Source organism: Indicator indicator, chromosome 3 (genome assembly GCF_027791375.1).
Source record: "Indicator indicator isolate 239-I01 chromosome 3, UM_Iind_1.1, whole genome shotgun sequence".
In the NCBI taxonomy this organism is placed as follows: domain Eukaryota; kingdom Metazoa; phylum Chordata; class Aves; order Piciformes; family Indicatoridae; genus Indicator; species Indicator indicator.
Genome location: NC_072012.1, coordinates 31866484 through 31883697, shown reverse-complemented (window position 1 = coordinate 31883697; position 17214 = coordinate 31866484). Strand labels below are relative to the sequence as shown.

Here is a 17214-nt window from a genome sequence, read left to right as displayed (position 1 = left end):
ATGACTGAAACGTGTGATGTAGGTGTTCTTCAGATCAGAAAGAAGTGTGGTTTCATTTTAATTCTCCTTGGTTGGGAGAGTATTTGTTTCCCTGCTGGAAGGATCACATGTATGAAACTTGTGTGCAAGCTAGCAGATGTTTGTTGTTCAGAACTGCTGGAGGGCTGAGCTCTCTGCACAGGTATATCACACTGTTTCGCCACAGCCCTGCAAAGGATAGCTTCACTGCTTTCCATTTCCATAACCAAGGCTGTGACACCCCTGTACTGACCTCAGCTTGTCATGAACACCTCAAGATGTGTGCCCAGAATATGCATTTTTTTTCGCACTGGTCTAAGCCAAGAGATACTTCTTTTAGCAGTGGGGTTTTGTTTACATACTAATTAGCACCTGAAAATTTGAAGCTTGCAGGAGTGTGGAATTGAGCTGCAGCAGTCAAGCAAGTTACCACAATTAAATACATTTCTGTTTCCAAATAGACATAACAATGGATGTTGTTGATTTGGCCTAACTTAAAGAATGATTGTGCTTCCTCAAATCCCTCTGTTTAACTAAAGTCTCTGGGAGACAGTCATACATACGACCTTTTCATGTGTAGATGTCAGAAGGAAATTAATCTTCTCAATCCTGCATAAATAGGCATCAATCTACAGTGAAGAAATGTCATAGGCAAAGGACCTTTGAAGACAGGCTGAAACTTCTTCTGCCATCTGCAGTTCACTTGTTTCCCAGGTGTTTGCATCACAACAGTGACCTTGGTCTTAATCCTGGAGCTCAGTCACTACAATAAAGGATGCTACTGTCAGCTGTGCCATCCTATTTTACCATAGAGACTGACAAAAAGAAAAGCTGAATCATGCTGTTTGAGACAGGCCCCTGCTTCCTTCTGATCACTCCATGTGCTGACACCTGAAGGAGCCTTCCATGTACTGCCCTAAGCAGTGTGTGCATTAAAACTGTTTGGGAGATTGCTTCCAACCAGTCCCATTTCTGCACTGTATCAGATGCTGTGTATTTTCTTATGTGTGGGTTTGATATTCATACAGATAAGGATATTAGAATCTTTTTTACACTGATTTATGTCATTTAAAATTATAATGTGCATCTGTTTCATGTAATGATGAAATACGTTGTACAGAGCATCCAAAATTTCTCGGGATGTGGACTTCTATAATACTGAAGAAATGGGTTTCAGTCACTGAGGTAATAGCAAAAGTGTCCTGCACTCACATTACTGTGGCAGCATTTATTCCAAAGTAGAAATTTAAAGTAAGAAAACACAAATTCTGGGTTTGCCATAAAAAAGGAGAGATAGAATCCTCTCTATATATATGTTTCACATTTCTGTAAATATTTATATGCACTATGTAAATGTAACAACACCATGTACACATATTTATACATGTTTGTGTACACCCACATGTATATATATGCAAACAAATGCAATTATAGGATTTGTTTATTTTGCAACATTAGAGCATTTATATTTTCACCTTCATTTTAATAGAAGGTAAATAACATCACCTAGGAATCACTAAACTTAATGCTGATACATAAAAACTGTAACATGAATGCCAGGAGGAAATAGTCTTATATATTCCATATTTAATATTGCAGAGTTCTTGTAGTCAACAGAGAAAAAGTAATCTTTAAAATCCCTTTAAGCAATGTAAGATTAATGGCAACAGTAAGCCATACTCAAGTAGATAACTGAAAAATTATCTTCTGTTGTGAAGCCTGGAATCCAAATTTTCTCCTGTTGGATTCAGTGTAGACTCTCATTAGGCAGTGGGATTAAGTGCTTGATTTATTCCTGTTACTAATACACAGCATTTCTTAAACAGAGGTAAGTTTCCTTAGAGGGCTAAAAGAATCTTTCTATTCAATTATAAACTACTTTCAACAATATATTGTTGACATTTTCGGAGTGACAACCTCAACATCCTTGGTGTACAAACAGCACTGCCTTACTGAGGACATGGGAGATACTTAATTCCTCAAGCTCGCTTATCATTACAGGTTGGAAAAGACCTTTGAATCCAACCATAAACCTTACGCTGCCCAGTCCACCACTAAACCATGTCCCTGAACACCATATCTATACATCTGAAAAATTTCCAATGATGGGGACAGCCTCTTGCCTGAGCAGCCTGTACCAATGCTTTATAACCATTTTGGTGATAAAATTGTTCATGTTGCAACATGAGGCTGTTTCCTCACATCCTATGGCTTGCTACTTGGGAGAAGAGGCCAACACTCACTCCCTTTCAGGTAATTTTAGAGAGTGATAAGCTCTTCCCTGAGCCTCCTTTTCTCCAACCTAAATGACCCCAGTTCCCTCAGCCACTCCTCATAGGACTTGTGCTCTAGACCCTTCATCAGCTTTGTTACCCTTCTCTAGACATTCTCCAGCACCTCAGTGTCTTTCCTTGTAGTGAGGGGCTGAAAAGTGAACACAGTATTCAAGGTGCAGCCTCACCAGTGCCAAGTACAGGGGCAAGATCACTTCCCTACTCCTGCCAGCCACACTACTTCTAGTACAAGCCACAATGCTTTTAGCTTTCTTGGCCACACATCATTGCTATCTGTCACTGATTAGAGCTGGGCTGGCCAGTAAATGAGTGACAGACGCTCTCTATGAACACCTCCTACTGCTCCATTTCTCTCAAGAAATAGAGTAGACTGGGAATACTGAAGAACTACTTTTTGCAACACTGGCAGGGAACTGAAAATTCCCTTGAATATCTTAATGCAAATGAAGTGACTTTACAACTTCCACAACTGAAAACCTGGATTTACAAGACAAAACATCTCAAACCCAGATTCCACTAAAAGTAGAGGAAAGCAACAAACGTAGAAAAAATCCTGAGTTATCCAAGTGCTATCTCAGAACTACACTTACTGCAGCTGTGTCAGTCTCAGAGAAGCTTAAATCTAGGCAAATCCTGGATAAACATGCCAAATTTTGGCATGTTATAATGGGGTTTTTTTTGCCAAAAACACAGCCCAGGCAGTTTTTGACAATGATTTGGCTAATGTGTCCTGGTGCTTCTAGGTGATGCAGCTCAATTTAGATTAAAAACTCCAAAGTTACATGGGTAGCACTTTATTCTACAGAAGAGTAAGTAAAGATTGCTTCATTATTACATTCTGATATGCAAAACTAGCATCTAAGTACTCACCTGGGTAAAGCAGAGATATTAATTAAAGTCCAACAGGGACCTGAATGGGTCTCTATGACTTCCTGTGATAGTATTTTGCTGCTCAAGACTTGTTATCCAGTTGACTATCTGTGACTTTAGACTAGTAACAGACTCAAGAACTCCATTTCTTGCGGCCTCTTCACCCAGATTTTCTAAAAGTTAATATCAGAGCAGAAGTCTTTAATCAGGTAAATTGTTATTTGATCTTCTTGATTTTCCCTGTCTCTGGAGAGGGAAAATGGGAAAAGGCAGAAGCAAAGTGCTTCTGTGTTACTAAAACTGGCAGGAGAGTAAAGGAAAGGGCACAGGCAGGATGACTGATGAAAAGGCATCAGAGGAGCAAGGGATAATGTCAGAAAGAATCAAGGTAAAATAATATGCAGATGAGTGTTATGTAGGAATATTGTAGATCAGTGCAGGGATGATCAAGACCAGTCATCAAAAGGAAGAGAACAAAAGGGAAGATAATATTTTTCTTGGGAAAAAAAAAACATTTGGGAGAACCATCTGGGAAAAAAAAGTAGAGTGAAAGTACGTAAGCCAATCTTATCCCTTGGAGAGTTTTATAATGCTGCTCAGTTAGACTGACTATAGTCAAAGATTTCAGAACAAAATTCATTCACAGATGAAAAAAGACAGTGGAGAAGGGTTTATAACAGAGAAACTTGGTATATATACTGTGAAAAAGGCAATTAGGGTGTTATTTCAAATACTTTTGAAAAGAAATAGCTGAAAAGTGTTTTGATTAATTTAAATTAAAAAATAAAATTGAATCACCTGCCTTAACACTCAGAACTGAGAAAGGAATAATCTTTACTGGTCCAATGATTTCCTTTTGCCATCTGGTGGAAATGAGGTGGAATTACAAGTTTTAGTAATAATGAAATGTACACCACTTGGGTTTGTGAGGTTTTTTAAATTTACACTATATGTCAACTAAATTGCATGTCAGATACATAGCACAGTAGATTCAAGGTCTGTCAAGCTACAGAGTTCAACTAAATTACAGACCAGTACTGCCCATACCATTACCTCACGCACACACAAATAAGAAGAAATCGCTGCTTATTTCCCATTGACTAGTTCTTACCAGAGCTGCTCAAAACTGCCCACCAGCGTACAGAATGGAAGAAAAAGTTTTCAAAATATTTTTCTTGAGGGGTTTGAGTGCCCTCCTGTGTTCAAGTGGCAAATTGCAAAGTCAATGGGAAGACTTTTTCAAAATGCAGTATTGTCTACTAAAAGTCTTGTCCTTATTGTGGTGTTTGCTTCCTTTGCAAGAACTCCGGAGCATCTACAGTTGTTTTCTTAATTTCCTAGTTAGTTTGTTCTGCTTGCTTTTGCTAGATGCTCAAAGTTTGTTTTAAAGAGATTCTGAGATTTTTAGAAATATGTTTCCTCATTTATTCCTAATAGGGAATGATCATTACTTATGCATAAATCAACCTAAAAGTTTTGTAATAAAAACATATTCCTCTAATCATTTTCATATGTAAGATTTAATTACACTGTTGAAAGATTCATGTACTCTTATCAGTGCTTTTGACAAGTCTAATAAATTAACTAAAGCTGTAGAAATGAGGTAATAAATGAAGCAATAGACTGAATAATATGACTTCTCAGTACATATTAAAGTGCATGTGAAAGGAAATTCAGTACATAGAATGGAACTTCTCAAAAGCCAGGGCAGCGGCAGATAGCCACTCTGAGCATTCCAACCAAAGTGTAATAACTGTGCAGTTTCAAAGAGGTGAGAGAGGGACATAAAATGGGAAATGTCAGAGATCTCTGGCCCTTTTTCAGGGACATCACAATAAGTCCAGTTGCTGTGCTTTCAAGACGGGAACCAAAAGTTTGTGATTGCTTTCAACAGTCATCTCCATTCTTCAGTACTGTGTCTCAAAGACTTAGTTTCCTGCACTGGCACAGAGGATGATGAGAGTATGGGAGGAGAATCCTGTCTAAGCCAAACCCAAACTAGCCAGGAATGATGCAACTCTCTTCCAGGAGAGCCAGTGGCATCCTGGCCTGTATCAGGAATAGTGTGGCCAGCAGGACAAGGGAGGTTATTCTTCCCCTGTACTCAGCACTGGTCAGGACACACCTTGAGTACCGTGTCCAGTTCTGGGCTCTTCAATTCAAGAGAGATGTTGAGGTACTGGAATGTGTCCAGAGAAGGGCAAGGAGGCTGGTGAGAGGCCTCGCACACAAGCCCTACGAGGAGAGGCTGAGGGAGCTGGAGAAGAGGAGCCTGGAGAAGAGGAGCCTGGAGAAGAGGAGGCTCAAGGGTGACCTCATTGCTGTCTACAACTACCTGAGGGGAGGTTGTAGGCAGGTGGGGGTTGGTCTCTTCTCCCAGGCAACCAGCAGCAGAACGAGGGGACACAGTCTCAAGTTATGCCAGGGGAGGTATAGGCTGGATGTTAGGAGGAAGTTCTTCAGAGAGAGAGTGATTGCCCATTGGAATGGGCTGCCCAGGGAGGTGGTGGAGTCGCCATCACTGGAGACGTTCAAGAGGAGACTGGATGAGGCACTTAGTGCCATGGGCTAGTTGATTGCTTAGGGCTGGGTGATCAGTTGGACTGGATGATCTTGGAGGTCTCTTCCAACCTGGTTGGTTCTATGTTTCTATGGTTCTATGATTAACTGTATATGGTGGTGTTTTATTTTTCTGGGTGTCACAACTTACTGGTAATTTTTCAGTCAGCTTCAGCTAAATAATTTCTATTTTCTGTTAATGTAATTTTTTTCATGCAAGATAGTCTATCTTTGACCTCATATATTATTTTTAAGCCCCATACAGGTACCTAGGGAATTTAAAAACCAAACAACAGAATTTCAGCACATTTGTGATCAGTACACCTGTATGTTTAGAACAGTGTCAAAACATTCATCTTACTTAAGTAAGATGAAAAGAGGGAAAAAGCTGGGAGACACACAAGAAGAGCTGCCTGACCAGGCTGCTTCTGGAGTACATGTTCCAGGTTCTCAAAGCAAGTGTGCATGAGCCAGACCCAGGACTGCAGCAGTCTGATCAGACTTCTTCAGCAAATGACTAAATGATGCCTTAAAATATGACATGAAATCACTATCTGCTAACCTAATAATTTCTTACCCTCCCCTCTTTTGCCTTTTGTCTCTTCTTCAGGTACTATAAAAAGATTCAAGCATCCTTGAGAGGACATGCAAGTGTGATAGGTTTACCTTTAACATTTAAAAACAATCTACTATAGATTACAGTCTATTATAGCTGGTGAGAGAGTGTGCAGCTCTTATAATGCTACTCTGATAGACCCATAAAGACAGAGCAATAGTGGGGTTTTCATCCCCAGGACATATATATGGATCTTTATGGTTTGTGGTTTATATTTTTTTCCTGGGAAATTGATATTAATATTTCACAAAATATGGTATAAAAAGGGAGGGGCATGGACAGATGGACTCAGTCCTCAAATAAAACCTGCTTTTGAAAGTCTAGTGTTAAGGTATTGATTCTGTTCATAGTGCATGACATCTCAGATAAGTGGAAAAAGTGGGAAGTTGGAAATGGCCACATGAAACACTTGCATTAATTTTCTCAGGAGATGGCTCAAGATCTTAGTGGTCTTTTGTACTATTTAATAAAAAGCATATTCTTTTCCTCTTTATTCCAGTTTGCAGCTCAGAACCTGAAAATGTTCAATCTGATCCAAAGAATTATACTAGTCTTCTCGTTACATGGGAAAGGCCTCGGGTTGTATACGACACCACAATTGAAAGATTTGCTGTGTTTTATCAACAGTTGGATGGAGAAGACCAAACTAAGCATGAGTTTCTGACAGATGGGTATCAGGACTTGGTAACTGTAAACTCTTCAAGTATCATACAAAGGGGTGATAGAAAACACTCACTGTTAATTATCTTAAGGGATTAAACAGTAGCTGGGAGCTGACTCAAAAATTACTTCTTTGGCTGCTGCTCACAAGAATTTTACTTTGTTTTTAGCTTTTAGGGTTTTGCAGATTGCTTTTCTGTTTTGCCTGTACTATCCCCAAAAGTTTATGACCATGTCAGGCTTGGAGCTCCTTAGCCATAAAACCCTGAGTCAGTTAATAGTGATCTGCACTTCACTGCTCACTGATGTGCAAGAAATGATCTGCACAAACAACAAATAAGACTCAGTAGAATTGTACTGTTATAAACATTAGGTTACTAATTAAAGCTTCATGGTATTTTACTAATGTGATCTGTTTCTCTAACCTTGTTTAAAGGGGCATAACTTAGAGATGATGTTACCTAAACTAAAGTTCAGCATAAATTAATTATATAGTTTGGTATCCTCCATGTGAAAATTCTTCAGGTATTTTTTAAAGCTGACTGAAAAAATGTTTGTGACAATAAAATATGAAAAGCATAGATTAAAATCCTAGAAGAAAGGAACTTTACAGTTCATGTGAAAAATGTATTATGAAAAAAATTAACATTGCAGTTATGTGCAATCATTTCCAATTATTTGCAAGGAAATGATAAAATTTTTTTTTTTCTTCTAGGGGGCTATTCTAAATAATCTGCTGCCCAATACAAGTTATGTCCTTCAGATAGTTGCTGTTTGCTCTAATGGTCTATATGGAAAATACAGTGACCAAGTCATCGTTGATATGCCTTTAGAGGACCCAGGTAAGTGGTCTTTTGAGCTTAGTGATCACATTTAACTGAAAATCTGTGTTTGAAGAAATAGTTTGTTTGCAAACCAGTTAAAATGCATGACTGAAAACATGCTAAAATGAAATTTCAAAATCACTGCAGTTAACCTTCAGCATGTTCTTTGCTACTGATATTTTACGTGGTGTAATTTCTTGTAAACATTACCTGTGAAAGACTGCATGTTCATTTTATTTAACTCTAAGAATATTCTGGAAAACACCTACCTGATTTCAAATCTCACAAGTGTATCTTTTAGCAATATGATGTAGGGAAATAAAACCATGTTTGGTATTATTTCTCTATCCAACCATCCTCCCAAAATCAATCCACGCAACCAAAGTATTAAGGAAATAATAATACAACCCAAATGAATTACTTATAAATCAGCACCAATTGATTTTGAAATTTGATTTCTTGTGGCTACTTGGAGTTTGATTTCAAAGGACTTGTTGTGATGGAATTCCCTTGCTTCTTAATGCTTGCAAAAAAATTCAAATGCCTAACAAACAAATCTTACTGATTTCACAGCCAGATTTACTTCTTCCAGATGCTGGTAAATATGAAATAATTTGAAACTATAGCATGAAGCTTGATCTTGTCCTTAATAATTTCTTAAATTCTGTGGAAGTTTTAGCATCAGACCCAATTTTTGTCAAAGTGAGAGCTGTATTTGTAGTTAAGAACCCTGTAATTAATCACAGGAAAAAAAATCAAAGACTGGTCAGGCAAGAAACCATTTTTATATCTAAGGGCCTGGATTCTTATTGTTTATTTATGGGTTCTATAAGTTGGATTTTACACTTCATTAAGTCCTTAGCAATGCTGTGATATACTTGGGAAAACAGGTCAGTTTTTCATTTCAGGGGAATTACATTCTGTCGCAGTGAGAAAGATATGACTCTCTACCAAATGAATTATGGAGTAATAATGGCAATAGGTTTATAATAGTGTGGGTTTGCTTGAAAGAGGGGGACACAGGTTCAGGTATAGTACATGTAAATTTTCATTTAACATCTAACTTGTCTTTCAGACACAAAGTATTACCAAAAAACCCACCAATTTTGGAGTCTTATGCTAAGATCTACCAGGATTTTCTTATTTCTCTTCAGTTTTCTAAGAAGTCCATGTCAAGGTTCTGACATTCTGCCTGGCGTTTCACTTTTCTGTTTCTCATTTGTGTATCTCTTAGATACTATATTCCTCCACTTCCTTTCCAGAATTTGGTGGGTTTGTATTTGAAGAATTTTCTCAGATGACAGTTGATCTCCATACCCCTATGTCTATTTCTATGTAGAATAACAAGCAGCATAGTGTTGTCATTAATAAGCTATAGTTCAACAAATCAAGTCAGTGCAGTACTGCCCATTAGAACCTCTAAAAACAGACACTGCAAAACAAAATCCAGTGTAGGTAATATCCATAGCATAAAGTGCCCTGCTGCTACTGTTGTATCCCTGCTGTAAGGATGAACTGCATACAACCACCCTTCTGTGTGCCATGACTCCCTTTGGAAGGAAAGGGGTGAGTGCAGAGGTTGAAAGGGAGAGTCAGGAGCACTGGGGCTGGGTAGTGGTGAAGCCAGCACTGCAAGCAGCACGACTGGGGAACAAATTCAGCAAGAGAAAGATGGAGTGGGGTCTTGACAGTGTGCAGCTGGCCAGTCACTCATCTCAGCATCCCTGTTGTATTTCTGCTGATGTCATGCAAAGCAGTGTCTTTGCATTTATTTCAGTCGAAGGAAGAGCTTTGAAAATACAATCTGGGAAACTTATTTCACACAGACACACTGCTAATTTCTTTTTGTTTAAGAAATGATAAAGTGCAATGCAAGGATATATGAGAAATATAACAATAAAAATGGTATTTTTGTGTTTTCTGTAATTTGAACATTAAAGTACATCTCCTTAATGTGGCTTTAAAGTGAATTAACATATATGTATATTCTTGTCCTGAATTTTCTTGGTTTTCAATAAAGCATTGTAAAAAGTAGAGTTAAATAATCTGCATACTGAGCTGTGTAAACACCTGGAGTTTTTTTCAGATTTCAGGCAGTGCTGAAAATTTGTAATAGCTTCAGGTTACCTAAGATTCTGCCATGGGTTGGGTTGAATCTGCTGCTAATATTCAGTACCATGCCACTCTCATGCCAGCTTCAAAATGAAAGTGCTGGCTGGAGCAAAGTATCATGGGGCTTGACATTTAGATTTAGACATTAGAGGGTTCCTCTTCTGGTTGCTGCTTTTAGATTCTGGGTTTGGGGTGTTGGTCTTTTTCACTGGGCAGGCTGCAGGTCAGGGAGTGGAGGGAGATCATTGACTTCTGCTGCTGCTTCTGTGTTTTGCTGCACTTTCCTACAAACAGGCTAAGGAATCTGTGCATCATATTGTCTCACTTCCAGTAAAACTCTTAACACAGAACAGTCCATATTAAACTCTTAATCTCAACCAAAAAAAGAAGGGGGGAAAAAAATATACAAAACTCTCTTAACAAGTCTTATGCCTTAACTGAATACTCCTTTGCTATCCCAACCCTTTCATCTCCTGCCAAAATCAACTGTCTTGGTTAATACAGCCTGCTTTTCGAGCCGCACATTGGGACACCAAATATGGACTGTCCTAAGTGAATACAGCCCACTCTCACAAACCCTGCTTCCCACACACAGAGTGGAAGGAAAGTAACACAAAAAAAGTGTGGTTGAGAGAAAGAGCTTTACTAGAAATGAGACAATACTATGCACAATTACCTTAGCCTATTTGCAGAAAAGCACAGGAAAATGCAGCAACAGAAGCCAGCAACCTCCCCCTATCCCCCAACCCACAGCCAGCTCAGTGGAAAAGAGCAACACCCCAAACCCAGAATCCAAGAGCAGCAAATGGAAGAGGAAGCCTCACGTGTTATGATCTGAACTTCAAGCCTATGATTCTTTGCTCCAGCCAGCACTTTAATTTTGAATCTGGCATGACGTCAGTGTGGTATTGAATATCTGCAGCAGATTCAACTGAAACCATGACAGGTTCTTCCTTTATTTTTCCAAAAGCTTCAAAATTGAGGAGGATTATTTCAGGTCAGATGAAGTGTTTCAGTTACATTTTAAATTTAAAATAAAATAAAATATCAAATATAACAGTTTGCATGTTTCAGAAAGACAGTTTCTTTGGGGTGCTCCCTATGTGAAATGGACAAAAAGTTACTGAAGGCATTTTGTGTCCTTTTATTTTGACACTTCTACAGCAGTACATCGGAAAGTGTCAGAGGAGGAAATTTCAGGGAAAAATCCCTCCCCTGTAATTAGTATGATTCCTATGGGAATATGGGTGTATAGTGTCCTCTATAAATAAGTTCTATAGATGCTGTCTCAACTCTGGATATCATTTTAAAATATGAAGAAAACTTCCATTCATTTCTAATATTAGTCTTTATTAGCATACTTACATTTACTAATTACTTACATCTGAATTAACAGTTGTAAATATTTCAAATATTTTTGTATATAATATTTTAGTATTGCAAATATTAAACATCAGATAAGAGAATGTCAACATCTAATGAGAAATATGTTTGTTCAGAGCAACTTGCTGATTGCAACTATAACACCAAACTGGTTTTGTGATCTACTTTATAGATCTTGAGGCAAAAGGGGATTTCTTGGAGCTCCCGCTTGTGAATTTTTGAAAGAAAAGTTATCTTCACCATGAAGACATGAAATAAAATTGACTCACATATAGCATAAGCTAAAACTCATTTTCAAGAATTACTCTGAATAAGCCAGTTTAATTAAGACGAAATTCACTACAGTCACCTCCAGATCAATCGATCTTCATGTTAAGAGCTAAAGTGAGGCATGAATCATGCAGAAGCATTAGATGGGCCCTTTTCCAGGAAGAATTCTGCCCTTGAAGTAGCCACTTTTAATGAGGAAAGTTTCAGTACACTATGCAACACAAATGCGGTGTTCATAAAACTCAAGACCATTGTTTTAGCCTTTTGCTTTTGAGATGCTTACAGGACAGAGTGTTTCTCATGACTTTTCCCCAGCCTGTCTGTATATCTCCCATATGTGGTTAGTGAGGTCTCTGCAGGCTCCAGGTGATCCACAAACCGGGTTTAAACCCTCTTATTCTCAGCAGTGCTTAGTAAGAGGAAGGACCTCTTTTGGGCCATGCTGTCTGCCTCGGTTTGTTGAAGTCTCAGAAGCTCTGATACTACATTGGCCAAGTGATCATAGTTGAGACCTCTGCTCTTTGGGTTGTTCTTAAATTGTTCACAGTGGCAGCCTTTAATCTTGTGATATATCATGTGTGCACATTGAAATTTTTTCCAGTTAGTCACCAGATGCCCTACTTGATGTAGCTACACAACCTCCACTAAAAATTATGGGAATCATGTACATAGTGTTTTAGTCAGCTTTGAGAGAAGTCCAATTTATATACCAATTTTTAATTTGCTGTTAGAATTGGATTTTGAATAACTAATCAAGTGTGTGCTTTGACTCTAGATAACATTTGTATAGCTCTGAAAGTTCTGAATACTTTCTTCTGTAGTTAGTAGTGGTGTTACATGCTTTTGCTGTCAGAGGAAATGAAACAAAAGAATCTATCTCTCCTCTCATCTTCCTTTGTGCAAACTTCAGTTGGTGTTTATCAAAAAAAAAAAGCCATGCTGGGATATGGCACTCAAGTGCTGTCTCCTGCACAACAACTCATTCTGTCAGCAATGTTTTGTGAGGGTCTAACCAATGCAATTTCTATGTAACTTGTCTTCACGGGTTTTGTCCTAAAAAACACTAAGCATATCTTAAATGTTTCATTTACAGGATGTTTTTTTCTGATTTTGTTCTGATAAATGTAGAAATCTGAAAACTAATTTAATCAGAAGAAACAACTTTTAATTTTGTGCTTGCCTTCCCATTTATTACTTCAGACACTACAGAAATAAAAACAGTTTATGTTGTGCGCATTATTTTACAATTGCAAATCAGATTATTTTGAGAGATTTTTTGAAAGATTTGCATTGAACATAAATGTAGGGAAGTAGTTTTTGTTCTATCTTTTCTTCATCTGTCATTAAAATGGACTATGAAAAGACCTCTACAAAACTTTCTAACTAATGGATTAATTATTTTATTTTAAAATGTAAGCTATAGAAAATCAATATGTGGTTCCAGAAAAATAAACAAGCTTGTTCATCAATGGGTTGTTTTTTGTAGGGTGTGGTTCTTCTCCTTGGTTGGGGGATGTTAGCAGGTTTTTATAATCTTCCATCAAATCAAAAAACTCAGGAAAAAGGATTTTTAAAAATCTATAAGTATGTGTCTATAATGCTTTTGACAAATATTTTTCTGTGACCATTTTCTGTGACCAACTAAATTTAAATAGGCTTTGTAAAATGCCTGAAGATTTAGTGTTGTCTGTATATGTTTTGTATATATGTATGCTAATGCCTCTTCATGGAGACAACAACAAAAAAAAACAGTTTTCAGGTAGTGGAGTTTGAGAATACATACCCTACTATATATTCTAGCACAGTCAGCACATTTTATTTTTGTGAGTCTGATTGAAGCTCAGCTCAGAAAGAACAGACAGAATTTCTCTGTGTTAAAAACATTTTTCTGAGAACTCTGTTGAGTACATAATAGGTGATATGGGTCTGCTGTGGGAAGACCTTCAAACTAATATCCTCAATATTTGATTTATATCATTGAGAAGCCAGGGAATATCATTCTCTCTTCCACCCCTTCCTCCCCTCCACTCCCTTCCCCTCCTAGGGAAGGGAGCCTCCTAGGCTTCCAGGAGTCAGAGGTAAGATTATTTTTCTCTATCTTGTTAATGGAAGGTTAATCAAGTACTTGGTAATTTATATATGTTTTGTACAAAAGAAAATATGTGCAGATATTGTTTTCATGCTATACTCTATAATGAAACTGTGTCAGCTTGTTAGTTTGATAAACTTCATCTAGTGTACCTTGCATATAATGCATCTCAATTAATTTTGAAAGACAGATATAGACAAATCAAAGAGAATACAAATTAAGTCATACATCCTCATTTGACCTTGCAGAGATGACAAGTATAAAGATGACATTTTTATACTATCATTCATAGTGAATTGAGGAAACTTCATATATATGTGGAGGAAACGCAGACCTGAAACAGTGTGATGCTATTGTTAGAATCACTAACCAGGCTAAGAGACCAGCCCTCTGAACTTGTGCTAGCTCTGATAGACAGGCAGAGTTCCAGAATATTGCTTAGAAGAAAACTTTGGAAAGATTCAGAAGGGGAGTGGAACTTTCTGTGAACCAAAGGAGCAATAAGATGAGTTAATGCTATGGAGGGGCTATTAGATTTCATTACTGGAGACCTATGCCAGTTCCTAGCAGAAGTTTCTAGGTTTCTTGCAACCTGCTTTAAATCCTTTCTTGCTGGCCACCGTCAGAAGTACGATATTGGATTTGGCCAAAACGATAGAGACAAAGAAAGTGAGAGACTACCTCTGAACTTTGAGAGAACAATTTTCAACTGGGCTGTAGGAGATCTAATTTCTTGATCCTATGTCATCTGTTATTTTTGAAAGGCCTCAAAAGTCTTCAGAATAGCTCTTTGTGGGGTGTCCAGTAGCTGTTTTTTAGGGATATAACTGAGTCCTTACATTACAACAAATGGATTAGGTCTGTCCTGATGGGGGCAGACTGCCTACTGTGTGCTGGATATGACGACATGATTATTGTGCTAGAACCTAGCTTCAGGCCTGGGTGCACAAATGAGGAATTTGCTGTATGAAAATTACAGAACAGATAATTTTACAGTATCTTCAGAGCTCTCAGATTTGAGAAACAGTTGAGTTCCAAACTTACCTTTTTTTCTGTCATTTATATTTCTGCATTAAACTGCATGTTGTCATAGAAAACCTGCTCTGGCAAGGGGGTTGGATCTGATGATCTCTTGAGGTCCCTTCCAACCTCTGATATACTGTGATACTGTGAAATCTTGAAAAAACATTCTCATAAACCTGGTTATCTCTTGGCCAGGATGTGGTTTCTCAGTGCAGATCCAAAATGTGCTGCAGTATCAAACAAGAGCCAGGCAAATCTCTGGAAGCTCAATATGTACTGTCTAGATGATCTGTCACCTCAACCTAGGTGATTGGCCATTTCTGCAAGCACAGTTCTGTAAAACATCTTAGAGTGGGTCTCAGTAAACATATTAACCAATCAGTTGAGTGCTTGCAGAATTAATAATTCTGTGAATTTTAAATGTTGGATGATGTGGTGTGTATTTTTGTTTTATAGAAGCTGACCTCATTCCTGAACTGAATGAAACTGAAGAATATGAGGTATAGCATTCATTTATTTTTAAGAGAATGTTTCAAATGCGTGCATTTCAGCTACATTTGACATTCTGTGAAAATTCACAAAATATTGCCTCCAAGTGAATATATTGTCTGCATTTATATATGCCTACATATATATATATGTATATACAGCCTTCTCTTTCACCTCTATTTCTCCCTAGATAATTGTAGGCATACCTCACTATTTAGTTCCACATGGAGAAGTGAGGCATATGACAGGATATGCTGGAATGTATTTGAAAATGGGCCATCAAGTTACTGTCACATCTGAATGATGTCTGACAAAACTGTTCATTTAGCAGAATCAAAGCTGTCACCCACTGTTACTTTTTTTTTTTTTTTTTTTTTTTTTTTTGTTAGTTAATTTAAAGAGAAATCTAACTCAGGCTTTCTTATGGTGGTCTTAGCATATAGTAAAGTAAACTAAGGGAGGAAGGCAATTGTGTTTATGGATGAGATTCATATGTGTCTGCTATCAGGGTGCTATTGGTTGAATTTAGCCATTATTCCAAAATTATGTTATGTTCACTGAGTTTCTTGAACTCAAGCTAGAGTTGACAGTATAACTCTGTTTTATGTAATTTTGGATGATTTTGTGATAAACTCAGCACTATGCTAAGTTTTTAGCAGTTCTCTAACAACAATTTTATAATAGATAGATCCTTTGGTAATAGGTACAGTTGCATCGAGTAATCCCTCAGAATTTTTATTTTTTAGTTTCAGTCCAGGACCACAATGTTCACTGAGTGGCAAGTCCTTGTTAGTTAACTAGAGACTGCCTGTGCTTACTTATCTGGCTATTTACCTTGCCTTGTATTTCTGGACACTGATACAATTATTTCTCTGTTGTTCTGTGTGTGTATCGAGATTATTATGTTGAACCTGTCAGGACAGTAACTGACTAGCAGTGAATGTAAATTGATTCTTGAACCAAGGAAATTTAAAAATACAGGCATTGCCCTGCAGAAGGCAGATTTTCAGAGACAAGGGTCTGTTCAGTCCAGACCAGGCCTGAGGGGACACAGTCTATGTGCTGCTGTCCCTAGATTTTAGTTACTTATCCCTTGGGATGAAATCCAAACCCAAGAGTCATCATATCTGAGTTACCTCACATTGTGTGAGTGCACCAGAGGTTCCTGTTACAAAAACAAGGGGCTTTGGTGTGAAGCACACCTCATTCCTAGTGGTTAAAGCCCACACTGATGAGACTGAATAAAAGTCAACAACTACTAGTTGAGTGCCCCAACTAATAGTTTATTCAGGAGTGCTTTATCTTTCTTTCAAAGGCTGTTGAGAGAGAGGATTTCTTAGACTGATAACAGTGTCCCAGTCTCCTGGGTGTTTTCTCTCAGCATTATGCTTTTGAATAAAAACAAGTAGGTATTTCCACCACACCACAAATCCAGATCTTCAAAAGGAAATGGAATTGCAGCTATGTTTTGTGAGATACTCTGCCCTGCTGGTGACTCTCCCTATCAAATCAAGTATCTTCAGAAACTGAAGGTGCCCCTCAGTCTAGTTTGCAGAGTTGTGCTTGGACAGGTTTTATTCTGGTGCAGTTCTAGATAGGGACACATCACAGAACTGTGGGTGCTACTGTGTCTAGGTTAAAAAAAAAATTACTAAGAAAAAGTTAGCTGCTTTCACATTATGGTTTTTGATTTGGGGCAGGGAAGCTGGAGAGGAGACAAAAGATTTGAATTTACATCCTCAAAGACTGCCTAAATTCTGATTGTATTTACACATATAATTTTAATTTTTTTTTATCTCTCCTTAAAAGTCTTGACTCTAACATTGTTCATGTTCAGCAAACAAAGGGTCATAACAGGGACTAAGTGGTATCACTCACAATATTTGTGAAACTGTTACAGTCGTGTTGACCATCCTGAAACCTTTTTGTGAAAACTCTGAAGATTCAGTAGGTTTAAGGACAGGTCATAAATACATTTTACAGATTTGATACTATGACAATTTAATC

The 17214-nt window shown here is 37.8% G+C and overlaps 1 protein-coding gene across 1 annotated transcript in view; it reads left to right on the top strand.

Moving 5' to 3' along the window:
* PTPRZ1 (protein tyrosine phosphatase receptor type Z1) overlaps positions 1-17214 on the top strand; it is a 108639-nt gene that overhangs the window by 53232 nt on the left and 38193 nt on the right. Inside the window, exons 9-11 of the mRNA XM_054399978.1 lie at positions 6857-7041; positions 7733-7859; positions 15175-15218. Of these exons, the coding sequence (XP_054255953.1) occupies positions 6857-7041; positions 7733-7859; positions 15175-15218 (356 nt within the window). The remainder of the gene's footprint in view (positions 1-6856; positions 7042-7732; positions 7860-15174; positions 15219-17214) is intronic.